The 27,641-nt window shown below is 45.4% G+C and overlaps 1 protein-coding gene across 1 annotated transcript in view; it reads left to right on the top strand.

Moving 5' to 3' along the window:
* Positions 1–27,641, top strand: part of TTC28 (tetratricopeptide repeat domain 28) — a 614,295-nt gene that overhangs the window by 485,964 nt on the left and 100,690 nt on the right. The window contains 5 exon segments of the mRNA XM_032394986.1: positions 15,318–16,659; positions 17,947–18,470; positions 22,583–22,692; positions 24,412–24,541; positions 26,740–26,958. Coding sequence (XP_032250877.1) covers positions 15,318–16,659; positions 17,947–18,470; positions 22,583–22,692; positions 24,412–24,541; positions 26,740–26,958 — 2,325 coding nt within the window.

The raw sequence follows: 27,641 nt of genomic DNA, 5'->3' as shown, positions 1-27,641 counted from the left end.
AATCAAGAGATGATTTAGAAGTCACTGGGCAGGGACACCTGGGTGGCTCAGTCGGTTAAGCGTCTGCCTTCGGCTCAGGTCATGATCCCAGGGTCTTGGGATCAAGCACCACATTGGGCTCCCTGCTCAGCAGGAAGCCTGCTTCTCCCTCTCTCGCGCCCCCTGCTTATGTTCCTTCTCTCTCTTTGTCTCTCTCTGTCAAATAAATACATAAAATCTTAAAAAAGAAAAAAAAAAGGAATCAGACTGCCTGGGTTCAAATCCCAGCTTGCTACTTTCTAGTTGTGTGACCTTGGGCAAATTCCTTAACCTCTCTGTGACTCATCTGTAATGTGAGGATAATTATAGCACTTAACTCATACGCTCTTGTGAGAATTACATTAACACATATAAAATACCTAGAACGGTGCCTGGCACATTGTACATTCTCAATAATTTTAGCTATTAAAATGGATATTACTATATACTGGGATTGAGCTAGACACTATCTTTATCATCCTTCTGTCATCTAACTATAGATCTGAGACCAGGATTTGGCCAGCCCCCAAGCACATGGAGGATGGGGCCAAATCCCACTGGAGCACAGACCATGTACTTTATTTATGAGTAGATATTAGATACAGCTTGCTTTATTTAAAGGTCAAACAGGAAAAAAAATAGAGATAAATGGAAAATTGCTCAGAATAAGGGAGAGGCAATGTTGATTCTCAGAAGGTAAGTGGACCTTTAAGAATTATTTACTGTAGGTACTAAGAGAACAGTTCATACAAGTTTGGCACCCTTAGTAGATGCAAAAAGACATGAAATAGAAGTAGGATATCATAAGGAGAATGCAGGCTGATGTGGAGGAAAAAAGGTCAGATGGAAAAGGAGATGGGTTATTGAAGAAAGAATTGCAAGGAACCTAACAATGTAAGATCTGCAGTAAAGGTAGAACTGAATGTTACTGATACAGTGGGAAACTGAGTCAGTGATGTGGAAAATAAGCTCTGCTAGAATATAGAAGAAAAGAACAAAGAGATGAAGACAAGAATTAGGAGGCATTAGCATAGGGCTTGAGGGTCTTCTTTTTCTCATCTTGCTCCCACTTTCAGTTGGTTGGCGTGTTGGAAGGTGGCTTCTGCTGCCAAGAGAAATTTGAACCTGCCGTGTTTCTGTCAACTGCCCTTCTTGGGCTCCTTGACCAATACCAGGAAATGTGTTTCTTTTGCCACATCCTTCACCTCTGATCGCAAATGGAATCTCTTGTCCAGTGTGATACCCCTGAAAGCCTTAACTGATGTTCTTCTGGCCCAACACTTCTAAGAATGGCTTAGTTACTTTTACATTGTGAAAATACTGTCAGAAGAGTTATTGAGGGCGCCTGGGTGGCTCAGATGGTTGGGTGTCTGCCTTCGGCTCAGGTCATGATCCCGGGGTCCTGGGATCGAGTCCCGCGTCGGGCTCCCTGCTAGGCGGGGAGCCTGCTTCTCCCTCTGCCTCTGCCTCTCTGACTCTCATGAATAAATAAATAAAACATTAAAAAAAAAAGTTATTGAACTGAAAATGTTCTTTTATTCTATAAAGCAGAGCTTAGAGAGCAACATAATGGCCATTTTCATTACCAAGAAACTTGAGAAATGATTGTCTACATCCTTTAAACCCATATTAAATGACCTAATGTTAAACAAAGACCATGGCAGATATCTGTCATCAAAATCCTTTTTATCATTATCTTCCTTTAAGGACCTGGTCTTGTTTTAATTATCTTTAAAAATCAGTACATGTAATGTGATCTCAATAATATAACCCAAACAGTCGACACCAACACAAAAACAGATTGTCAGGAACTATGCTAGGGTGTTAGCAAAATGATTATTTCAGACAGTCACAAAGTAAGGTAGAGTTTTTCTGTATTTCACATTTTCTACATTGAATATGGTAATAGCAATCCTTTGGCAAAGAAACAGGAAATCGGATTTAAATGGCTTAAACAAATAGGGGCTTGTTTTTCTCACAAAACAGTAAATGTGAGGTATCTGACATTGGTTCAGAGGTTAAGGATGACAGGGCCTATTACTCTACAATTAACTCTTTTGGCCTTTTACTCATGCTGGTCCTTTATGCTTGTCCTTGTGGTCACATGGTGGCTGCTGAAACTCCAGGCATCATGACTTGTTCAAATCAGCAGAAGCAGGACATGCTAAGCCAGCTGCTTCTGTATCCTTTTACTTATTTCAGAGAAGCAAAAGCTTTTTCTAAAATGCCAACACACTTCTGTTTTTGTCTGCTGACCACAATAGTGTCACTTGGCCAATCCTAACTGCAAGGGAGATTGGGAAGGTGAATATTTAGCTTTCCAGCCCCATAGCTAGAGGCAGCTAGGGAGAAAGGAGAGAGTTGAAAATAAGTGTTGGGTGAGCCCAACTTTGCTATCTTCCAGAAGCATTTTTTAACATGTATTATTTTTATAATTGAAAAATATTTTTGAGATTATTATATGCAATTTTGATCATTATAGAATCTCAATAATGTAAAAATATGCACACCAAAAAGACAAAAAGAAAACGACAGAAGCTTTAAAACTGTCTGCTCTGGATCTTGACACTAATAGTATTCTGCATTAATGTTCCTGTAAATAATCAGAGGGGGAGGATTAGGTGGTTCTTTTATTTATATGTACATGGAAGAAGTGGTTGGCCAGATAGACAGACGGGGACCCACCCCTTCCTGATGTAGCAGGGCTGAGATATGTCAAGAACTAACAAATGTTCTGGGAAGCCCAAGTTTCAGTGATTTCTACGGGTTCCTCTTACCCTGTGAATCTACAATTTGAATAAAAGAGGTAAGTGGAGTTTCAGATTTAAAGCAGTTCACAAGAGATTTCTAGTAAGACGTGTTTAAATATCATCTCTGTGATATGCATGAGTGAGCTAGCCTCAGGAGCCTCTAATTTCCTAAGTAAATCCCTCTCAATTAAGCAGAAAGGGAAGAAAAACTGAAAGCAGTAAATGGATCACAGTTTTAATCCTATCTTGCTCTTTTCCATGTTTTTGAAATTGCCCTCACCAAAAGCCCATGTACTAACAGAAAAATGAACAGAATATATGAATCACTTGTTTTGATAGCATTATGCTTAATCTAGCTAGAACACTTCACACAATCATAGAGTTTGAATTTTCTATCCAGTGTGAATTTTTAAAATGAAGCTTTTCAGACCCGATTGCCTTGGGAAAGCAGATTTTATAATTTGCTCTCCAGCCTGGCTGGAAAATCCATCTGTCTTTGCAATTGAATTTGCAAAGTGAAATCATTTTTGAAGGGCTGTTCTTTTGGCCGGCTCTTCTGCTACTCCTCCCTTTCCCTGTCTGTTTCCAGGGCTCCCTGTTGGTCTGGGCACACCATGCCATCCTCTCATCCTCTCTGGGCCTGAGGGAATGATGCATCCCTGGGGGGTGGGCTTTGTCCTCACCCCAGATTGCACAGCTGAATTCGGCCACCGTTGCTGCCTCAGACCCTCAGAGGGGCAAAGTCATTCAGGGGGAAAGTGCTGGGCTGGCAGGCAGTGGGCTCAGGTGAATTCAGGTCCTAGCTCTGTAACTTCGTGACCCTGTGGCTTTTGTGAGTGTCTTCAGAAGCAGACCAGGCCACCCTGCTTTTGTCCTTGAGTCAAATAAATTAATGGAGGCCCGAGGACTTTGAAAACTGACAAGTGCCGTGAAGTGTTTCATTGAATTCTGCTCCACAATTCCACAAACATTTTTGGAAACATAGAGTTTTAGGTTACCTGAGGTATATCCAGTAGGCAGTTAGATTTAAGAGACAATGCTTAAGAGAGAAGTCTGAGCTGGAATTGCATATTTGGGAGTCACACAGTTGGCTTTTGGTATCAGGTATTGAATGAGCTCACAAAGGAGAATTTTGTGTATGATTGTCATTTATTAGTGCTACTACTATTTTTATTATTTAGTAAGGGCCCCCCTCTCCCTTTTTAATTATCCTAATGAAATTGGGAGGAAGCCCATATATAGGTGTCTTTTATTTTTTATTTATTTATTTTTAATTTTTTAAGTAGGCTCCGTGCCCAGCATGCAGCCCAATGCAGAGCTTGAACTCATGACTCTGAGATCAAGACCTGAGCTGAGATCAAGAGTCGAGCGCTTAACCAGCTGAACCACCCAGGGACCCCATTTTTAAAGTTTTTTTTTAATAACTTTTTAAAAATTTTATTTATTTGGCAGAGAAAGAAACAGCGAGAGAGGGAACACAAGCAGGGGGAGTGGGAGAGGGAGAAGCAGGCTTCCCGTTGAGCAGGGAGCCCGATGTGGGGCTTGATCCCAGGACCCTGGGACCATGACCCAAGCCGAAGGCAGACGCTTAACGACTGAGCCACCCAGGCGCCCCTCATTTATCTTTTCAATGAATTACATTCCACAGGTAAGAAACTGGTGAAGGCAGTCAGTCAGTAAGCCAGATTTTAGAATTAAGGTTCCTAGTTTCATGGTGTTTTGCTTAAATTATTGGATACCAGCCAAAATACTTCCCAATTAATTAATTTTCATGATTTATTTTAACAGCTTCAGCTGGATGACAGGACAGAAATGAAGTTTTGTTGTTTTGTGGGGTTTTTTTTTTTTAGATTATTAATTAGTGCCAGGGTGTAAAATCACCTCAGAATATTCAGTGTTTCTCAATGTGGTCTACTGGCATTTGGGGGTTTGATGGTTCTTCATTGTGCGGGACTTTTCCCACATGGTGCAGGCTGTTGGGTACCCCTGGCCCCACCCACAGTCTGCCAGTGTGGGCTCCCAGATATTGTGACAACCAAAAATGCCCCACCTCATATTCAGATGTCCTTGGGGCGGGGGGAGTTTCCTCTCATACATGCACACACTGAGACCCTTCAGGAAATGGGTCCTATTTTCATGTCACATGCAAAGCTTGGTTATAATATTCTCAGAGCCCATAATTTTGCCTCCTCCTTGGATGACATGAGCTGTTACCAAGTTCCCTTTGGTGTGCTCGCTTTGGAAATATGATGGCATCTAAGACTTAGAACGAATTACACTCTGTAGTAAAATAATGGTAGAGGGAGTGGCATATTTTGATTTTGTTATTTATAATATCAAGGACTGTGGTAACTGAAGCTGTATGGAATAATCCCACCCCCTAGAAAATGGAGTATCACACCTTGTCATTCACTTGTATTTGATCTTCCTAGTTGTCATCTGAGATAGAGGAAAACTAGAGGCCAGGAAAAGTACTTACTTTCCTAAGAGCACGAGACAGTGAAGTGGTAGAGCCAGGAATAGGGAGATTCCAGTTCTGGTCACAGCGCCTTTCCTCCATAAAGCACTGTCTCCAAGTTACTGGCACTTCTAGATTATTAAAGCTGGTAGAACAGGGCCCACAAAACGAACAGCAGAAAAGTGGAGAAATGGCAGGCTAAGGGGGTAGGCAGATTACTGAGGCAAAGTCAGCTGAGCATACAACAGATGTAAGAGATTTTTGCTTGCTTGCTTGCCCTTAACTTGTTTCATTCCACAAAGGATTTTCCTTGGCTTACCGTATCAAATGATGATACTATAGAAATACAAAACCAAGATCAGGGAAATACAAATAAAAGTAGGAAACCAAGGTCAGGGAAAAGAGCCCAAACATATAGCTGATAGAGGCTAACATGGTTGTTATATTAGAGTTTCATATTTAAATGAGAGCTTCCTTGTGGCCAGAGCAAAAAAAGAAACACATAATTCTTATTACCCAAAAGATGGGAGCATAGAATTCCTCAGGGGAAGGAAAGCTGAATTCTAAAAGAAATTTCTCAAGAGACATTTTATATATGGGATTATGGTAACAAAATGTATAGTGTAACTAAAATTTTAGCAGCAAAAATTATAATAGATTTCAGGGTGCTTTTTCTAATAACAAACTTGAATCAAAAATCAACTAACTCTAGGGCATTAAGATGAAACCTCAATTCACTGAAGTCTGTTCAGTGTGGGTTCAAGTTCATTTGGTTCAAGTTGATAGATTTTAGTGGTCTCACTTGATTCAGGGCTAGAATTCAGGACATCCAGAGGTGTGGGTGATTCAGAAGCCCCTCAGGAAACTTCTATTAATAGGTGTCTCTCCTCTGACACGGACTTTGTTAGGACAGTTGGAAATTGTAGGTTATGACAAGGGCTTAGAGGGTTGATACTGGATGGTACGTCCATGACAATGTGCTAGGGTCTGGTACAGTAACAACAGCCCACAAATCTTAGTGGTCCAAAACAAGAGAGTATTATATTCACACCCAGCTACCACAGGTACATGTAACACTCAAGCTGCACCTCGCTAATCCTGACCTCCCATGGCTCCCTCTTCTGTAGCAACACTGTCAGGAACACATAGCTTCCGCAGTCAGTCAGGCAGGGGAAGAGGGAGCATGGCATATTGTAGTCCAGCTCCTAAGTGCTTCTGTCTGGAAGGAGCACAGCGCCTCTCCTCACATTCCACTGGGCAAAACAAGTCACTTGACCACGCCTGACTTCTCCTGAGTACGAAATACACATCTGGTTGTAGAAGAGAACCAGAGCAGGGAACATTAGTAAAGTCTACCACAGATGGGGGAGGAAGGCAGTCCAAACCAAGCAAAGGGGATGAGAAAGTCAGGCATACAAGGCAGGGTGGGACTGAGTAGAAGGGCCAGAGGGGCTGCTTCTTGGCTGGGATCATGTGGGGAGCACGGGGCAGGGATGGCTGAGTTGGTGCTGGATCCACAAAGTTTGTCAATGCCATTTTAATTGGTCCACGCTTTACTTTGCTGGCCAGAGGGACTCAGAAGATGTTCCCGGGAGGTGGGACTGGTCCAGTTTTTAGAGGCTCAGCTCAAGGGAGAAGCAGAAGCAGTTATCTCTGCATTTCAGGGATTCCACCCCAGACCTTGAAACAAAAGAAATGTTTGTTTCGTATTGAAACTAACTCCCTGTAACATTCTCTGCATTGTTAACTTATGAGGGTGCCTCCCTCTTCTTATTGTGATCCAGAATGAAAACCAGCCACACTCTGCCTTCTCCAAACAGTGACTAATGGCGGGGCTTGGCCAGGCAGGCCCAGCGTATTTTTCACTCTGCTCTGGGCTTCCCACCAAGTTCTCTCGCAGTGGCCTGGCCACAGCCGTTAGGGATGACTGTGCCTAGCACTTCCTACCTCGTCATCCATCTCCGGAGCACCCCTCTCCAGCCACCTCCTTTTTAATAGGTTTAATTATTACTTCCCCTACTTCATGGCACAATTAATCTTCCCCACTGCCTCAGGATTTACAGCCAAACAGGCCCCGGGAATTTCTGAGCTATTCACCTGCAGTCTTGGTTTTTAACTCTCCGAGGGAACGAGGAAAGTGGGGCCATGTATGAAAGCAGTAAAATAACTTGGCTCCAGCGAGCTCCAGGCTGGCTTCTTGTCACTGTCATTCAGCCCACACCTTTGGGACAATGACAAGCGGGGGCTGCAGAGGAGCGACTGTGCCTCTGTCCAGCCTAAGGAGAGCCTTGAGGGCCAGGGATCAAGCAAATAGGGCCTCTCTGTTTCTCTTCCAGCTGCATTTTATTTCCTCCAAGTTTGGTTATCAGAGGAATAAGTTCTGAGGTTCTAATGTGCAGCATGGTGGCTACAGTTAATAATACTTATAGTATACTTGAAATTTTCTAACAGAATAGATCTTAAGTATTCTCACCGCAAAAAGGGGTGATGGGTGTGTTAATTATTGTGGCAGTCATTTCACAGTGAATATGTATATCAAATCATCACGTTATAGACTTTAAATATATACAGTTTTGTCAGTTATGCCTCAATAAAAGAGGGGGGAAGACAGGTAGTTTCTGGTGGAGTCTGTCTGCGGGAGGCAGAGATGGTGTGTGCAGGGAATTCCTCGGCCTTATTATAGTGGGCTCCTCAGGACTGAAACAGAAGGGGAGGGCAGTCGGTATCTGGGACAGAAGTGCCAGTGAACTCTCAGTGTCACAGAAGACATCTCAAATTGCTGTTGAAGCAAAAGAAGATAACAGGCCCTTAACTTCACTTACCCTTTGGAGGAACAGAAAGAGCCTGGCGGGTCAGGTAGAAAAAGTGGACAGATGTAATTAAGATAAATGGCAGCGGAAGAGACACGTGATGGGCCAAGAGTTCTCCAGAGGTGACACGCACACAAATGGTTACATCTGCCTCCTCCTCCTCCATTCCTACATCTCTTAGGATTTCCCGGTCGCTAATGTACGCTTCCCTGCTCTAGATACAAATATAGCCAGACCAGCAATCTGTCCTCATACAGCTGCCACAAGATTGGTTTGCCACAACATTAATATGCAAAGGCATGGCCGCCTTTCACTAGAAGGCATTGCAGCTTCATTCCAGAAGGGAAACGGGTGAAAGAGCATGGATTCCTGGGTCAGAAGAACCTAGGGTCCAGTATCCGTTCTGCCACTTGGAGCTGTATGGGCTTGAGTGAGTTCTCGAACCTTCTGCGTCTCTGAGACCACAGGAGTGATCTCACAGGATTGTTTTGAAGTGTGCATGAAATTATCAAGTAGAGGGCCAGGCACTGGTTTTCAGGAAAAGCTTACCTACCAGGAAGATGCTTGTAGGTGAAATCACATGAGAAATAATTTTGGAATTATCTGCATTTAAAAATTTCTGTACCTTTGCTGTCCTCCACTGGCAAAAAGAATGAGCTTGTCTCTAGGCTCATAAATAGTAACCTGAAGATGAGATAAAACATCCAGTTGGTTGCATTTCTAACACAGAGCACTTAGCTCTCATGCCTTTGATTCCAGCCATCTGTTTACTAAGCAGGTCTGTCCCCTCCTCCCCACTCCAAGCCTTGGGATATTTTAGGTGCAATGTGGAAAAATTCTACGGACAACTTGAGAGGGAGAGGATCTGGGGAACCTAAAGAGCTGGAATAACGGGTGCCCCGAAGAAACTGGGGCCACTCCTCCTGGTGAGGAGGAGGATTGGGAGGAGCAGCTGTGAATACGCAGTGCTCTTTCTGTGGAGCACGTTTTTCAGCTGCACGTTTTTCAGCTGTTTTCACCACCCCCTCCCACCCCGCCTGTTTGAGTGACCAAATATTATCCTGTCCTTTAAGAGCCTTTGAAATTAAAGGTAAAATTAAATGTGGTGACTATAAAGAAATCAAAGCAATGGAACAAGGCACTGTGTTGCTCTCAGTCCTCCCAAATTGGGGAAGGACATGGAGGCTGGTATACCTGTCCACGCTGGTGACCAGCTGATTTCTTTCTTTCCTGAGGTCCCACAGACAGAAAAATGAACTTAAATATCCGCATCAGGACTTAGCTATGAGGAAGTTTCCTGATCCAAAAGGGACTACAGAAGAATGTGCCGTACAGATCTCTCTGCATATCTTGATTATTTGATTTAATTTTCTATTATGGAAGTTTCTCTCTGTCTCTCACACACACATACACACAGAAGGAATAGTATAATGAACCCCCCACATACTCATAACTCAGTTATCAGCATTTTGCTAAAAAAAAAAAAAAACTTTGCTAATCTTGTTTCATCTATTTTCATAAACACACCCACACCCACCCACCCATACACGCTCACTTTTCCACCCTGTTAGAGTGTTTTTTAAAGCAAACCGTAGACACCATGTTGCTGCATCTGTAAATACTTCTGGGTGTATTTCTAACAGATGAGAACTTTTAGCACAGCTGCTGTCCCATGTCATACCTAGGAGACTAATACTAACAGTTCCTTTATGCCCCCTGCTTATCTTGGATGGGCTGGTACAGCTGAGGGCGTGTGGGTCAAGAGTGCCTCCCTCGGGGCGCCTGGGTGGCTCAGTCGTTGAGCGTCTGCCTTTGGCTCAGGTCGTGGTCCCAGGGTCCTGGGATCGAGCCCCGCATCGGGCTCTCCGCTCCGCGGGAAGCCTGCTTCTCCCTTCCCCACTCCCCCTGCTTGTGTTTCCTCTCTCACTGTGTCTCTCTCTCTCTGTCAAATAAATAAATAAAATCTTTAAAAAAAAAAAAAAAAAAAAAGAGTGCCTCCCTCAGCTCTGCCACGACCTCACTTCCTCTCACTGGACCTGGGCCACAGTCTGGCCTCTTCCAGCTCCCACAGCTCATGCCTCCTGAGAATGGCTGGGGCTTTGGCTAGGTGGTTGGAAAGCAGCAGGAAAGAACAGATGAGCTCTTAAAGCCCCATTTGGATCACGTACTATTAATAATCAGCAATAATATTTTCAGTAAACGAGAAGAACGCTTCCACTGTTGGCGGAGGTGCACCGAGGCCCTCCTTCCAGAGAATTCACAAGAGAACACGCAGCCAGAAGTCCCTGCTGAAATGCTAAATGTTCTCATTTCAGTAGAAATTCTGCTCAGTGCATCCTGTTCACACCTCCCTTGGTCTTTGCTGGTAATGGTTAATAATAAAAAGCAAACTGTATTGAGCATTTACTACGTCCCGGGCACTTGTGCTGGCTCCTCATGAGCATGATCTCCTGGGCCCTCACAACAGCGTTTAAAGTAGGTGTTACTATTCCCAGGCAGTGACCATTCCTGTTCCCAAGGCGGAGGCCCACCGTGGTGATGTATAAATCCCCGTCCGTGTGTCCTTTCTCCATACAGCCTTGTGGGAACTTGGCTTTGTGAGGATCTTCTGCCCCACTAATCTTCATTTAATCCCCCCTCCCTGCAGCATGTTGTCACCTAGCACACCCCTGCTGACAGGCTCTCTGTAAGTCTTCATCTGAGTGACGGCCCTGGAAAATCAAGCTGTGGTCTCGAAAGGGAAGGAGGATCTGCAGATTATCTCCTCAGCATGTGCAGTCACTCTGCTGGCAGTTCTCAGGGCCGCTTTTATGTTGCCTCAACAAAGAGAACGGCTGCCAAGAGTGTGTAATGTTCTGTTCAGAATTCTCTAGGCTGGCAGAGGCTGGGACAGTAGAGACACGGGGTGGATGGAAAAAAAAAAAAAATCCCCATCTCAGCCAGGCCCGTCGCCTTCTGCCCTTGCCTGTGTGCGGAAGTCTTTGTTTTGGAAAATCTTCCTGATTCTTTATAGAGTCTTGGAAGTGTTAGATGAGGAGGAAGGGGAGTGCACGGGCAAGCTGGCTGGGGGTCAGATCATTTTGCTGTCACCAGCAGGCAGTTTCTTTCACAACTCATTGAACCCTGGGTAGCCATTATCATCCCAACTGCTCCCTATTAACTAGGCCAGACTCTGGAGGCCATAAGAGGAAACATGGAATTCCTTTTCCTTTCTGTCACTCTCTAAATATTGCTGGTACCATATTCGAATAGCATGCTAGAGGTTACAAAGCTTATTGATCTACACCATTATGTTTCTCATACCTTTTCTTTGAGATGGTATAACCTGACCTTAATAAGAAAAGAAAAACACCAAAAAAGTTTTCTGTTAGAAAAGAAAAGGAGGGGCGCCTGGGTGGCTCATTCGGTTAAGTGACTGACTCTTGATTTTGGCTCAGGTCATGATCTCAAGGTTGTGAGATCAAGCCCCCCCACCATCGCCCCCCTGCACCAGGCTCTGTGCTGGTCGTGGAGTCTGCTTCCGATTTGCTCTCCCTCTGCCCCTCCCCTTCCCCTTCACCCCCCTGCTCATGCGTGTGCACTCTCTCTCTAAAAAAAAAAAAAAAGAAAAAGGAAAGAAAGAAAGCCTCAGAGACATAAAGTGACAATCTCAAAGGTACCCAGCTAAACGAGGTGGGAGCCAGGCTTGTAAAACAGAACTGCTGACTTAAAGTTCTGCGCTTTTCCATGATAGTGTGCCTTCCAGATACTTAGCCAGTTTCCTCTTAGATGGTGTACAAGTGGTGAGGGCGGGGGGTAGTAAGAGAGACCTGTGTCCTTGGTGGCAGGGAGCATGAAAGCTTACCTGAGCTTCCTCCACTGCCTTCTCTGAAGGGCTCACACTGCTTCTTTTTAACATCATCCTGAAAACTAACTGATGATCATATTGGCTTAAAAAAAAAAAAAACCCTTGCAAAGAAATCTAAAAGCTGTGAGGGAAAAAAAAAATCAATGCAAAGGCATTGCTGTGGGAGAAAGTGCTCAGAGGGAGATGTGGGCACTCCTGCTGTTGCCCACCCCCGACCCTGCCACCCCGCCACCCCACCAAGCTCTGGCTCTGTTCCTAACTACAGACTCTTGTCTGGGCAGATATTTTCCCTCTCATTTTAGAAATGCAGAAAGTGAGGACAGAGGGAGCAAATGATTCATTTCCTTGAAGGATTCCCGGAAATTTGAAATCTAAAAATTTTCTCTCTACATAAAAGCAGTTTAGGGATACAGGCCAAATTCAGGTCTTTGGAACTGAAATGTTTGTCACTAATAATTTTTCACCTCTAATGGGGTTCCAGGTGATGCTAAGGTATTGCCCCTTGTGTAACTTAGACTTTCTAACCTTGAGACAGGTTCTGCCTTCCTTCTAGCAAGGATACCGGTGACATCTCCAGCCCAGGGCGGTGACCAGACCCAATCCCCAGGAATATTACTTTGCTTGTTGGATCAGAGTTTTAAAAATCCTTTCAGTAATCTTTAAACCAAATGCTATGCATTCCTTATAGAAAAAAAAAAAAAAACCCACTTAAAATACAGAGAAACAACATGAAAAAAATGGCAGTTCCACCACCCAAAGATTACTACGGTTAACATTTAAATAAATTCTTTGCTGTATGTAGACATATAAATGTAAACATACATGTATACACACCCATTAATGTTTTCATTACAATGTACTGTTTTGTGACCATATATTCCATTAATATATTGTAATTTTTTCCATGTCAATATATCATCTTCCACTTCACCATTTTTTTAAATTAAATCATTTGTTCTAGGGCAAACTCAAAGGGTTTTTATTTTTTCCTACTTCACCATTTTTAAGGACACTATGTTATTCCATTGTATAGAGGACCATTATTTACTTAGTTATTTTTAAATTATGCAATATTTTACTCCTATAAGAAAATACCCAGAATCATTACCATCGTTTGTGTACTCTCTACCACCTTGAGAATCCCCTTTCCTGGAAGCGTATAGTAATTTCAGTGAGTAATATTTGAATTCCAGTCTGCAATTTATAGAGCACTCGCACATACGTGATTTCATTTGATCCTCACTACTGCCCTCTAAGATTGGCACCGAGATGATTCTTTTCCTCACTTTATAGACGAGCTGTGAAAAGCTCAGAGAGGCTAAATGATGTATCCAGTACCCTGAGTGGAGCTAACATCAAAAAGCTGTCTGGGCCCAGAGGTAGACGCAAGTCCTGTGACGGGGCAGACCTCCACCCCAGGCAGGGGAAGACACGGGGACAGAAGAGCAGCTCTTACATGCTCCTTTCTGCCCCCCTCGCTTCAGCGTTCATGATGTGTGCTGACATTATACGTTTCATGACCGGCTCCCTGATGACCCTGGCGTGCTCTCTGAGGGCAGACTTGCGTCTCCTTTGTCTATCCCTGCTGCCCACCACGAGCCTTAGCAGTAAATCCTGGGGCAGCGCGGGAGTGAGTGAGTGAGCGAGCAAGTGAGTGAAAGTGTCACAGAGAGAGGCGAATTGTGGGGCCTGGATTTTGACAGCTTGCTTTCTCAGCATGTCTATTTTTAGTTCAGACTTTTAACAAGAACCCAGCTTGGTGTTTTTGCTTTTTGTACTTCTGCGGGTTTTTGGTCACCACTGCAAAGCTCACGCATTGATTCATGGAAAAGTATGTTCAAATCCAAGGGCAAGGAGGAACCTGTTTGCATACTAGCTTCTGTCCATCTTTTCCAGTGCCCCCCACCCCCGCCCCCGCTGGGATGAACCAGGTTCTCCTCAAAGGTGCCTCCCCAGTTACTTTGATGCTATCCCTTATTTGCAACTATTTTCTCTTTTTTTATATTGATGATATATGTCATTCTGAACTGCTTGTAGAAACAATAGTTTAGCTGCTAGAGCATAGTTTATGAGCATTGTTTAAAGTGCTCTTATTGACTGTAAAAGCCGTGGAGCAGAATTCCAAGAAATTTTGGAAGAAAAAAATCATTCAAATCCCATCACCTTGCAAGGAGACAGTTTCTATTTTTGCATAATCCCCTCAAGGTCTTGTGCATGTGCACATGTTGAATTTCCTGGTTGTTGTCCTGGGGAGCATGCAGCATTGTTTTCTGCTTTTTTCCACTTATTATTGTAAGAACCCTTTCCCCCCATTTTTTTTTTTTTAAGATTTTTATTTATTTTTTTGACAGAGAGAGACACAGCGAGAGAGGGAATACAAGCAGGGGGAGTGGGAGAGGGAGAGAGAAGCAGGCTTCCCGCTGAGCAGGGAGCCCGATGCGGGGCTTGATCCCAGGACCCTGGGATCATGACCTGAGCCGAAGGCAGACGCTTAACGACTGAGCCACCCAGGCGCCCCTCCCCCCATTTTTCTACACAGACTTCATAATTATCTTTCAATGACTGCATAATCCTCTATTGAGTTGATATACCAAAATGTACTTCTACAGTCCCCCAGTGCTTGCCATTTAAGATGTTTCTGATTTCCCACTAATCTATAATGCTGCCAGTGAAGATTGCTACGCGAATAGTCTTTTGCATGTGTCAGATGATTTCCTTAGAATATATTCCTCTGAGTAGGATTGCCAGGTCTGAGCAGGACCGTGTATGTGGTTCCTGTCGTCCTGCTTCTCCACAGGCTGTTCCTGTTTATGTCCGGCAGCTGATGTGTTTACCAATTTCAGGGCAACCTCATCAGTATAGGGTGCTGTTTAAATTTTTTGTTTGCTAATTTAGTTGAAGTAAAATGGTACTTCGGGGTTGCTTTATTTTGCATTTCTTTGATTATTAAAAGAAATTAGCCTTTTCCCCTGTGGTTACTTTTGTATTTCTTGGATATGAGTTGTCTGCTCACACTTACTGCTCTTTACCTACTTCAGTAAACTGGGGGTTTGATTTTAAATTTTTTAAAAAAAAATCAGACCAAGTGAAATCCTGGAAATCTGTATACATAATAGCTATTGGATTTTGTCATATATGTGTCACATATTTTCCAGTATTGGGTTTGCCTTTTAATTTTAGATATATATTTGAGTACAGAACTTCTTAATTTTGTAATCAAATCTGTCTGTGTTTTTTTCTGTTGCTTCAAAGCTTAGAAAGCTATTTCCCCTCTGGAGCGCTGATAAATATTTAATTCTACCTTCTGTTATTTTAAATTCTCTAATTCATCTGGATTGTGTTTGAGTATAAATTGAGTTGCAAATTACATTTTTTTCCCCCAAACTGCTCATCAGTAATTCTAACCTTTTTCTTTCCTTTATTCTCTTTCTCAGGAATCATACACCAGATGAAAGGCGATTATGATACTGCTCTGAAACTCCACAAGACCCACCTGTGCATTGCCCAGGAGCTGAGTGACTATGCTGCCCAGGGCCGTGCCTATGGGAATATGGGCAACGCCTACAACGCTCTGGGCATGTACGACCAGGCCGTCAAATACCACCGGCAGGAGCTGCAGATCTCCATGGAAGTGAATGACCGTGCCTCACAGGCATCCACACACGGGAACCTGGCCGTGGCCTACCAGGCCCTGGGTGCCCATGACCGGGCCCTGCAACATTATCAGAACCACCTGAACATTGCTCGGGAGCTTCGTGACATCCAGAGTGAGGCCCGGGCCCTCAGCAACCTGGGCAACTTCCACTGCTCTCGGGGGGAGTATGTCCAGGCCGCCCCCTATTATGAACAGTACCTCCGGCTCGCTCCTGACCTTCAAGACATGGAAGGAGAAGGGAAGGTCTGCCACAATCTCGGCTATGCCCATTACTGTCTTGGAAATTACCAGGAGGCGGTGAAGTACTATGAGCAGGATCTGGCTCTGGCCAAAGACCTTCATGACAAATTGAGCCAGGCGAAAGCTTACTGCAACTTGGGCCTAGCATTCAAGGCTCTGCTGAACTTCAACAAAGCTGAAGAGTGTCAGAAGTACCTACTGTCCCTAGCCCAGTCGCTGAATAATTCCCAGGCTAAATTTCGAGCCCTGGGGAACCTGGGTGATATATTCATCTGTAAAAAAGATATAAATGGTGCAATAAAATTCTATGAGCAGCAGCTGGGGTTGGCTCACCATGTCAAGGACAGAAGACTGGAAGCCAGTGCATATGCAGCCCTGGGCACGGCATACCGGATGATCCAGAAATACGACAAGGCCTTGGGTTATCACACACAGGAGTTGGAGGTCTATCAGGAGCTGAGTGACTTGCCGGGGGAGTGCAGAGCTCACGGGCATCTGGCTGCGGTCTACATGGCCCTTGGGAAATATACAATGGCATTCAAGTGTTATGAAGAGCAGCTGGATCTGGGGCAGAAGCTGAAGGACCCCAGTCTGGAAGCCCAGGTCTACGGCAACATGGGGATCACAAAGATGAACATGAATGTCATGGAAGAAGCCATCGGCTACTTTGAGCAGCAGTTAGCCATGCTGCAGCAGCTAAGTGGAAACGAGTCTGTGCTTGACAGGGGCCGGGCCTACGGCAATCTGGGGGATTGCTACGAGGCCCTGGGTGACTACGAGGAAGCTATCAAGTACTACGAACAGTATTTATCTGTTGCCCAGAGCCTGAATCGCATGCAAGACCAAGCCAAGGCTTACCGGGGCCTAGGAAATGGACACAGGTAAAGACGACAGAGGACAGATGTGGTTGATCACGTGCACAAAGAGCATTTGTGGCCGTGTTGGCAACTTAACTGTCTGCACGGCGGCTTGTTACCTACAAAGCATTTTCATACGTATCTTATTTGGCTCCCCCAGTGATTTTGTGAATTTAGCGGGGATATTATTACCCTTACGTTATGGAGGAAGAAGCGAAGGCCCAGAGGGGTTAGGTCGATGTCCAAGGTTACACAGCTTAAAAATGAAGGACAGCTGAGAGTCAAACCCAGGGCTGTCTGACCCCAAATGCAATGCTCTTTTGACCACCTCATAATGAGCAGGATAAAAGGGATAATGGGAACAGGAAAGGTGAATGCATCAATTCAACTGATGTTTTCTGAATGTCTCTCACATTATATGAATGTGTTTATTAATGCAACACCTATACCCACCAATTACGTGGATTCCCGTTTTGTTGCTTTTAGGGAAAGCCAATTGAAGTTGGCAGGAGTGAATAAATGTATACTATCATCATCATGCTAGGCACCTTGCAGAGATATCTTGCTTAGTATTTATGGCAATCCTGTATTACTCTACACTTATTATGACCTGCTATGGGATGTGGGATTTACTATCATCCAGAAACGGAGGCTCAGGGAAAGGAATTCATGTGCCCCACACAACTGACTTGGTCTGCCGCCAAAATCCATGCTCTTCCCAGTCTTATCATGTCATCTCTTAGCAGCACAAAAAGACACACTGTTGGCCAAGGTGATGCTTTCCTTCTGAATGTGGGGAACCCAAGAAGGTGTCTGTGTCTGCAGAATTTACGGCCCTTCCAGATCAGCAGGGGATTAGGGCTCCTGGAGTGGAGGAAGGGCAAGGGTCAAACTAAATCATCACCCACAGAGTGCTCTGAGAAGCTCAGGGTGAAAGATTTATAGCCATTGTAAAGTGATTTCAAAAGCATAGTCTAAGCGGTAGTGGAAATTGGGAGGCCCGAAGAACCAAACAGTTCACTTGCTATCATTGTGCCTATTAATATATTTTATGTTTCCTCTGGGGTGTATATCCCATTGAATCTCAAGCTCTTGGGAGGGTCACTAAGGGATGACTTTTGAATTGCTTTCCAGATTATGAAATTCCCCTGCATCTCACTCTAAGGGCACATGATAGATTTTAGCTAGAAGAGGAGTTAAGAGCTTCTATAGTAAGTGACAGTGACAAATGCTTTTCATTTTCTCGGGGGCTTTAGCATGTCTGCACCTGCACAAAATAATATCATTGCTTTTCTGTCTACATCCCCACAGGGCAATGGGGAGCTTGCAGCAAGCCCTTGTGTGCTTTGAAAAGAGGCTCGTGGTCGCCCATGAGCTCGGGGAGGCCTTTAATAAAGCCCAGGCCTATGGAGAGCTAGGAAGTCTGCACAGCCAATTAGGGAATTACGAACAAGCCATTTCCTGCCTCGAACGCCAGCTGAACATCGCTAGAGAGATGAAAGACCGAGCTCTGGAAAGTGATGCGGCCTGTGGCCTCGGTGGCGTTTACCAGCAGATGGGGGAATATGATACAGCCCTGCAGTACCACCAGCTCGATCTGCAGATAGCAGAGGAAACCAACAACCCCACCTGCCAGGGCCGCGCCTATGGGAACCTGGGTCTGACGTATGAATCCCTGGGCACCTTTGAGAGGGCTGTGGTCTATCAGGAACAGCACTTGAGCATCGCTGCACAGATGAACGACTTGGTGGCCAAGACAGTGTCATATAGTAGCCTCGGAAGGACCCATCATGCCTTGCAGAACTATTCCCAGGCAGTCATGTACTTACAGGAAGGTAAGTGAAAAGGTCTGGGGTGGTCTCTCGGTAAACTCTGAGATCAAGTTCAGAGTCTCCTTGGAAGGAAGTATGCACAGTTTGAGAGTGGCCACCTCTGCCTGGAGTGAGGAGCTCAGAGGCCACATCATGAGTTCAACTCCAAAACCACAGTGTTCCTTAGTAGCACAAAGGCGTTCCCTCGTCCAGAATGTGTTTCCCGGCTTGTGTAACACTGGCAGCCAGCTGCCCAGGGAGCTGATACCCTCCTTGCTCTTCGGAGCCCTCGCCCTTCAGAGCGAATGACACTTTTCCCACACAAGAGGAATCAAGTAAGATTTAGTCGCATAAAATTTAAGGGCCCGAATCAGAGGAAAGCGCCCATCTGTCCCAAGCCCCATTGTACTTCCTGAAAATATCTAAACTATAACAAAACTATGAAGAAGTCCATTATGAGGTTGCAGCTGAGGTTTAATCCAGGCTGAGGGTCACTCAAGCAGTCGACCAGGATTCCTTCCCAGTGCTTATTGCCCATAGTGCTTGAGCTGGTGCTATGGCAGTCTTGTTCCAGACAGGCCCAGAAAGTGTGGCTACCTCCCCTTTCTCCTCCTCCGCTCCCCCTCTTCCCCCCGCCCCCCCAGCTCCTGTCCTCTGCTGTCAGGTTCCGTACAGCCACCTGAGCCAGTCCTTGGACGCTTCCTTCCTCAGGAAGCAGAAGTCCCAGAGCAGTGTGTTGATCCTCCACCCCTTTACACTTCTCCTCTGGAAAGCACTTTCCCTCACAGGGGCACGTGACATCCTCCCATCCTGGCAGGGAAGAAGGGCAGATAGGATGTTCTTGGCTCACTAGTAAAAGGAAATAGTTGCTGATTTCCAAGCAAAAACTCCCATTTCCAGCTTCCAAGGGTCCGTGCATGTCTGGCTTATTTAATTGGATTTCTTTTTTTTTTTTTTTTTTAAGATTTTATTTATTTATTTGACAGAGAGAGAGACAGCGAGAGAGGGAACACAAGCAAGGGGAGTGTGAGAGGGAGAAGCAGGCTTCCCGCGGAGCAGGTAGCCTGATGCGGGACTCGATCCCAGGACCCTGGGATCATGACCTGAGCCGAAGGCAGACGCTTAATGACTGAGCCACCCAGGCGCCCCTATTTAATTGGATTTCATTCTCACAGTAACCTTCAGAGGTGTATCTCTATTCCTGTCTGCGGCCAAATGACCTGAGGCTCAGAGAATACAGTGGCTTGGTCCTAACCATGTGGTCAGTTCGTGGTGGAGTGGGGCCCAGCCCAAGTTTTCCAACCCCAGGAACCACACAAGACCCTGTGTGGAGTTGTTTCTAAGCACAGAGCAGGGTTGGAACGGTGATATATCCCCCATTACTCCTGAGCCCCAGCTGCGAAGCCAGGAGGGAGGGAAGCAGGAAGCAAAGGGGAGAATGGGCCCGGAGCTGATGGTTTGCTGTCATCCTTTGTGCAGACCAGGGATTGCTCTGGCCTGCAGGCTGAGAGATCACAGAGAGACTGGGAGCCACTTCCCAGACCTTATTTTGCTCCCACTCCATGGGTGCTCTGCTTCCATGCATTAAATATGAGAGTTGGCTTTGGGTTTCCTGCAACTTGACTGTGGTAAAATTCCAACAGACTGGGGCGATTTTCAGTCGAATTTGTGAAAACTATTAAATTCAGACCCAGCATATGACAACCTTTCAGCTGTGTTCTTTTGTACTTCCTGAAATATTGTTTCCATAAAGCAGCTGTGTTGCCTGAGACATTGTAACATAATTCTATATTTATGGAAAACTCTCAATTTCATTTTTACTGTTGTAATTTTAAGTCTCACAGAGATCTAAATTCCCATCGTGGCATCTCCATGGTGTCTGTTCCATGGATGTGCTCCACCAGAAAGCCTGGTGTGCCTCATGGGCCAGATTAGATGCCTATTCTTATGAGCTGTGACAGGTGCAGACACCTGGAAAGGCCCTTTCTGAGTTCTCTGAGTCAGGTCTGCAGCCTCTTGCACTGAGGAACAGTTCAGCCAGAAACCACCTTGGTGCCCCCGCCCCCCAGCTTTCAGAGGGGGCTATAGGTCAGCATCACCCTGCCCCAGGGCACTAGAATCTCATAGGTGGGGCCTGGTCTGGGATTTTTGTATAAGCTCTCCAGGTGATGTGTATAGACAACCATCAAAGCCACTGGTCTCATCCAGCTTTTTCTCTTTTTGCAAATGAAGAAAAGGAGCCTGGACCCAAGCTTTTGCCCACGAAGGAATTCGGTTAGATAAGTTTATAGGCCAGGAGTTTTCATTTGCAGAGCTAGGGATTTCACAGCTGGGAGGACAGCCAGGTTAGGTTCCATTCACATTTCAGTGTTTCTGCCTGCCCTGCAAACCTGTTTCCTGCTGATAGCCATCACCTGAGCTCTTGCTGGGGCATCTTGGAGTGTCCTGGAAAGGTCGCCACTAACACAGAATTTGAAGAGAATGCTTACTCTGCCTTGTCTGATTCTACTCTTGTCCTGTATTTTATTTAGCTGTGTTAACATTCTTTATATACACCCCTGAGGTGTATTTAGTGTATTTAGTGACCTACATGGAGTTATATGCAACTAGTTTCTGGGAAACCAGGCTTCAGGGATGCTGGGTGGGTGGGTTAGATTCCTAAGAGGCAGAGGCAGATAAGAACAGATGGGCCAGATAGCGTGTCTGCCCGGTGGCTTTTAGCTCTTCATCGGAGAACCTCTGACTATGGGCTGGAGTGTGTCCTCCATGCTGGGGATCCAGCAGGGAACAAAGTCCCTGCTCGCACAGAACTTACCTTTAAGGGGGCTACCTCAGTGGATTTTACTTCCAACTCATAGACCCAGATCTAGCAGGGATAGCTGCCTTCAAGAATGAATATGGTTAGTGTATTGAAGGTTAAAACAACTAGTATTCTCCTGGTTTTCACCCAAGCACCATCTTCTTCCATTTGTGTTCCTATTCTATGAGGTATTTTAACATGTGAATAATTTGCAAGTATTATTTTTGTTACCCAGTGACATGATTTAAACTTACAATGGTATTTCTAAGTTTTCTGAGTTAAGTGTGTTGTGAAATGCATAATATTTTATGAGCGTGAACCTGAATATCACTTTTATTATCCTCTCAACTGACTCAGTTTCTTTTCAGAAGTCAGAAATTGCATGGGCCCAGCATGCTCAGAGGCAGGCTCCCATCCACTCTAAATTAGATTTTAAAAAGGAAGTCGTTCCTTTGTGCGCACTTCTGCACAAGCTAACTCCTGTGTACAGAGAGCCAGATCATGAGGACAAAGTGATGCTGAGAACTGCTTAGTGGCCAGTACAATAAATGGTTGCCCTCAGATTTGGTTCTCCCAAAGCCCTGGAGGTTGCTGGTGTCCCGAAAGCCAGAAGCTTGCTGTAGGTAAGTGACCCAAACTGCAGGTGTCTGTCTGAAGGCCATTAGAATGAGGACAGTCTCATTTAAGGCTTTCAACTCATAATAGTACCTGTTCTGTAACCCTGCCGAGGCATATCAAAGTCTCAGCCTTAAAGGAAAAACAGATTGGACATGAAATGCATCAGTGGCATCAGTAACAGAAGGCAGGGTAAGATGGTGTGAGCATTCTGCTTTCGGGAGAACATCAGATGTGTCTCCCATCGACACTGATTGGATGCTATGTATGTGAGATAGGAAAGAGTATTAGCTTGGCTTCTGTACTTGACTAGAACTGTCAGGAAAAGCTTTTGCCCACGAAGGAATTCGGTTAGATAAATTTATAGGCCAGGAGTTTTCATTTGCAGAGCTAGGGATTTCACAGCTGGGAGGACAGCCAGGTTAGGTTCCATTCACATTTCAGTGTTTCTGCCTGCCCTGCAAACCTGTTTCCTGCTGATAGCCATCACCTGAGCTCTTGCTGGGGCATCTTGGAGTGTCCTGGAAAGGTCGCCACTAACACAGAATTTGAAGAGAATGCTTACTCTGCCTTGTCTGATTCTACTCTTGTCCTGTATTTTATTTAGCTGTGTTAACATTCTTTATATACACCCCTGAGGCAGAATTACCCTCCAGGACTCCTTGGGTTGGGGGGGTGTCTGTCTTCTGTGTGTCCTTAGCATGTCTCTGTCTGATTTCAGGCTTAAGGTTAGCTGAGCAACTGGGCCGAAGAGAAGATGAAGCCAAAATTCGACATGGTCTTGGCCTCTCCCTTTGGGCCAGTGGGAACCTGGAGGAGGCCCAACACCAGGTGAGCAGGAGAACCCCTGTTCCAAATGGATTTTGTTTCCAGAAGCATGGATGGCCTTGGCATTACTGTCCTAGTAGTGATGACATTCACTAGAAGGCGCTAACCTCTGCCCTTGGGTTGGCGTACGGGATCTTCAACCCAGAAGTGTTGAACCATAGTGAAGATTCCTGCTCACTTATATGATAGATTTCTCAATGATTTCTTTGGCATTCTTGTGTTATGTGCTATTCCTCATTAAACCTTAATATGAAATTACATACATTTTATGACAGAAGTAATTCAAGAATTCATAATGATTGGATTTAATGTCTTTATAGGTTTCTAGACATATCAGTAGATACTTCCCTCTCTCACCCACACACACCCACACACCCATACACACACACGCACCCATACACACACACACACAGAGTTCATGTTTCTGCATATGCACAAATAGTTGAAGAGAAGCCCACTCTCATTCTGGCTCTGGAGACTGGGAAGATCCTAAAGCTGTGGTTCTTCTGTCAAGCTGAAGGAGTTGTGAGATGGCGTCATCCAAAATCCCACACTCAGCTGCTGAGGCAGGGAGTAATTACTGCTGAGGCATTGTGCGAGGCCAGAGGCACAAGGACAGGTGAATCAAGGCTCCTGTGAGAGGTGCTCACAGGAACTGAAGAGGTGATGTGACTGAACTTGTGCTATGGCCTCCTGGAATGTGATGGTATTTTACTCCCCTTTTTAAACTATTAAAGGCAGTTTAAAGAATTCTTTAGTTCCTTGTTTTAAAAATTAAAATTTATATTGCTATAGTGATTTGCAATTTTCAAGTACTGTCACTCACTGAATTTATTCCTCGAATAACCCTGTGAGTTAGAATGACAACCATCCCCTTTATAGAAAAGAAGAAACTGAGGCTCCAAATCTTGCCCAAGGTCACAGGTTGAATTAGTGGTAGAGCTGGGGATACTAAGTCTATAAGTCTCTTAGTCTTGGAATTCTATTTTTTAAATTTGCATGAACTTAAAGTTGGATACAACTTCCAGCATATAAATATTAGAGAAAAGTCTTGTGGAGAAGCCACTTAGAGCAGCAAGACAGTGTCTCTGTAGGAATGTCGAGCATCCGGTCCTGTGCGTGTCCCCGTGAGCATGTGTGGCTGCAGGGGAGCTTGTCCGGGGAAGACCTGTCCCTGATCACTGTTGCGTAGGGCAGTGTTTGATTCCGCTGAACTGCCTGCAAAAGGCCGACCTCCTCCTGAAAGGGTGGCTGCCTGCACTTCCTTCCCCCCACCCCAGCCTTGTCCATTTCCAGCCTGCCTGCCCCACACCCGCTCTCATTCCCGCCCTTGGGCTCCGTGAGGCCAGGGGTGCTAAATTATGGTCGCTTGATGACAAAAGGTGAGGCTTTTTGTTTGTTTCCATCAAAATCAGCACTTGGTTGGATTAATAGCTGATTTTTTTTCCTTGCAACTTTCAGACTAGAAGTCCATAACCCTTTTCTTTTAGATCCCCTGATCTAACTGAGCACATAAACTCTAATTTCCTGGGTGTGATCTGATATGATGCCTCTTCCAGTCCACAAGGACCTACCTGGAAATGAAGACTCATCCTTTTGAACCTCTTAAAAAAGTGTTTTTAGATTGGGGCACCAAGTTGGGTGTAGAAGTTGTCTCTGGTCAGTGCAGAAATGTCTCTGGTTTCTGGGGAATGAATGACGTTCTCTGTCCCCTACTTGCAGCTCTACAGGGCATCGGCCTTGTTTGAAACAATCCGACATGAGGCGCAGCTGAGCACAGACTACAAACTCTCCCTCTTTGACCTGCAGACTTCATCCTACCAGGCCTTGCAGCGGGTGCTCGTCAGCCTGGGTGAGAGCGGCCGGGGTTCCCACTTCTTGCGAGCGCGCCTGCGTGTCTGAGTTGTTCTAGGGTTGCTGGGGCGGAATCTGATTCGTTGTTACAACAGGCCGTGAAGCCACGACTGCAATCCAGTCATCAGACATGTGTTCGTTTATTCAACAAACATGTGCAGAGCACCTACCAGGTGCTGTGTGCCTGTCCTGGGAATGAAAGGGAGGCCCGGTTCCTGACCTCCAGAAGCATTTAGCCTGGTGAAAGGCAGAAGTCAGTGAGTCCAGTATGGTGTGACTGGTGCTTGGGGTAAAAGAAACTCCGGTGCTGTGAAAACAAAGCGTTTTGGCAGGCGGACCCAGGAGCCGGAGAGGTGTCCTGGGGCTAGAGATGCCTGAGCCAGCCATTCCCCTCAGGTTCCCTCCCACCATTAATACCTGGGGAGAGTACCTGAGAAGATGCCTGGCCTCTTCCCTAATTCCTCTGCCCCATAGGTTTTTCGTTTGCTGTCTAGTAAATGTTTTTACTCTCTGGGTCTGCCCCTGGGCTGTGACCCAGTCCGCAGTTGTTCTCCCAGGCCCCTGTGCTGCCTTGCCCTGGGGCAGCATGCATTTCCCTCACCGGGGCCTCCGCTGTCCATCACCCTCTTCCAGCTGCCCTGTCCTCTGCCTCTTCTCAGGCCCGTCCGGCTCTGCAGGCCATTTACCCCAACCCAGAACTTGGGTGGAAGAGGTATTCACCAGAACTAACAATGTCTTTGAAGTTGGATGTTGAGGCCTTGTCAATAAGAACCTGTCCTTTGCTGTGTGTATCTGAATGCTCAGACTTCCCCCTTGAAAAATGTATCTATTAAATGTGCTCAGTGCCTGAGATTACAATTTATTATCTATTATAATCACAGTGTCAAGGCTGCCTAACACTTTGGGGCCGATTTTCCAATGTGCACAGAAATCATCCCTGCTGTTCCAGTTAATAACTTAATAGGGTAAAGAAGACATTTGCATACACACATGTAAACCCCCACTTTCTACTGATACTGGAGCTGCAGGAAGCTAGGCATCCTTGAAGAGCTGTTGGAGCTGCAGCATCTTGTCTCCTGCCTCTGCCGACTCTCTCTTTGGACCCTAGTTGGAGCAAATCTTCCCTATCTATATTTATGATGCAAGCAAATCCTCTGCATTGTATTCGTTCTCAACACTCTAAACAATCCTCACTTGAAAGTATGTTGCTTTATATTTTTGGTGCCCTCATGTGTGTGCATTTAGCTTTTAAACTAGGTAACAGACTAGTCTCTTAGGGAAAGTGGGATCAGGAATTGGACTGAAAGACTGAGGAAAAGCTTTGAAAGAGAGAAGCAGTTTCAAAGAACTAAAGACTTCAGAGGTTTAAACCCTTTGCCTGTGGGGACTGGAAGAGGAGAGAAGCGAAGGTGTGGGAGCCTAGAATGGAATGAGGTCTCAGCCCTAACAAAGCATCACCTGTTATGTATGTGGTACTTTGAATAACCCATTCAGGCATCCTCACGTACAGCACCTCGGTTAATCTGTACAGTAGCCCTTTGAGATAGGCAGGGTGACTTTTAGGATCCTCCTTTTGAGCCAAGGTCAATGAAAAGGAATAGGACACACTCAGCCGAGGGACTGGCAGGTGTAAAGGCACAGAGGTATCACTTGGGGTGGGGTGTGCCTCACACTGTCTAGTGGGGCTGGACAGTGCAACGCATAGAGGGGCTGCATCGAAGAGAGAAAGACGGTCAGGAGCCGGGTCCTATAGGCTTATCTGCCAAGGCCAAGTCAGAATCAGAGTTGAGCAGGGAAGTGAGAGGGTAACCAGCATGCAAAGCATTAGGTCCAAATAGCTAAAGTGAATGGGGTCAGATGCCAGGAGGCCAGGGAGCAACTCAGGATGTGGATCGGAGAACGAGCAGGGCTGAGGACCATCCCCTGAACAAAGTTGGCTCTCTTGGGTATGGCTGTCGATGGGGGAAAGCCCGATGGCTTAGGGTGGTGGGGGGACTCTGAAAATGTGGGGTTTTGTGAGTGGCGTGGCGCTGTACCCATCATCTGAGGCAGGCGGTTGGTTGTGAGACGGAGACTGTGCCGCACAGAGGAGTGCAGAGACAGTGAGGTTTCTGCCCAGGATCTCTGTACCTGATGGCCCTCTGTGGATAAACACACTCCCCCAGGGACTCCTCACGTGTGGCTTTTGTTTCCTAGGCCATCATGATGAAGCCCTAGCTGTGGCAGAAAGAGGACGGACGCGGGCATTTGCCGATCTTCTGGTAGAACGACAAACAGGACAACAGGACTCCGACCCCTACTCCCCAGTCACTATTGATCAGATCTTAGAGATGGTTAATGGCCAGAGGGGACTAGTGCTTTACTATTCCCTGGCCGCAGGCTACCTGTATAGCTGGCTGCTTGCTCCTGGGGCAGGTAAGATCTCTCTGTGGGAACTGGGCAATTAAGACACTAGACTGTGAAAGTCTAATGAATAGAGGTAGAAGAGGTGCATTACCTTAGATCAGACTAAGGAGCTGGTGTCGGCTTTCAGCAAAACCTCAGCCACGGCGGATATTCTGTGGTGGGGCATTCAATTAATAAGACAGCCCAGCTTTCTCATTCCCCCAAGAAATTGCTGCTCCTTGCTGGTGAATGTGGAAGCAGTTTTCAAGGAACATGAAGAGCAGGAGGATTAATTTCACCAGCAGCCCTATTTTTAGGCAGCTGTTGTTCATTAGCTAATAAAGCGATGACTGTTTAAGTCCTAATGAGTTCTTTCTAGATATGATTTAATAATTGTGACCCTTTGTCATGGTAAAGTTAGAGATACTAAAATGATAATGGCAACTCTTATCACAGTATATAAATGAAGTCTTATGCTTGAAATTTCCGAGTTTAGCAGAACCCATTTTAACCAGTTCTGTTGTATATCTATTGCCGAAGTAAAAATCCCCTTTGATTAAATCGGCATTAAATGATCAGGCTGTAACTGTTTCACTAAATACAGAACCACTAATTAGCTGCTAGGGCCATATTTTCTGCATAATAAAATGCTGATGGCTTTACCATATTGGAGACACACCAGATCCAATTAGAGTTTATTGACTGGGGAAGTG

This window comes from Phoca vitulina, unplaced genomic scaffold (genome assembly GCF_004348235.1).
Source record: "Phoca vitulina isolate PV1807 unplaced genomic scaffold, GSC_HSeal_1.0 scaffold82, whole genome shotgun sequence".
Lineage (NCBI taxonomy): Eukaryota > Metazoa > Chordata > Mammalia > Carnivora > Phocidae > Phoca > Phoca vitulina.
This window is presented reverse-complemented; position numbering and strand designations above follow the sequence as displayed.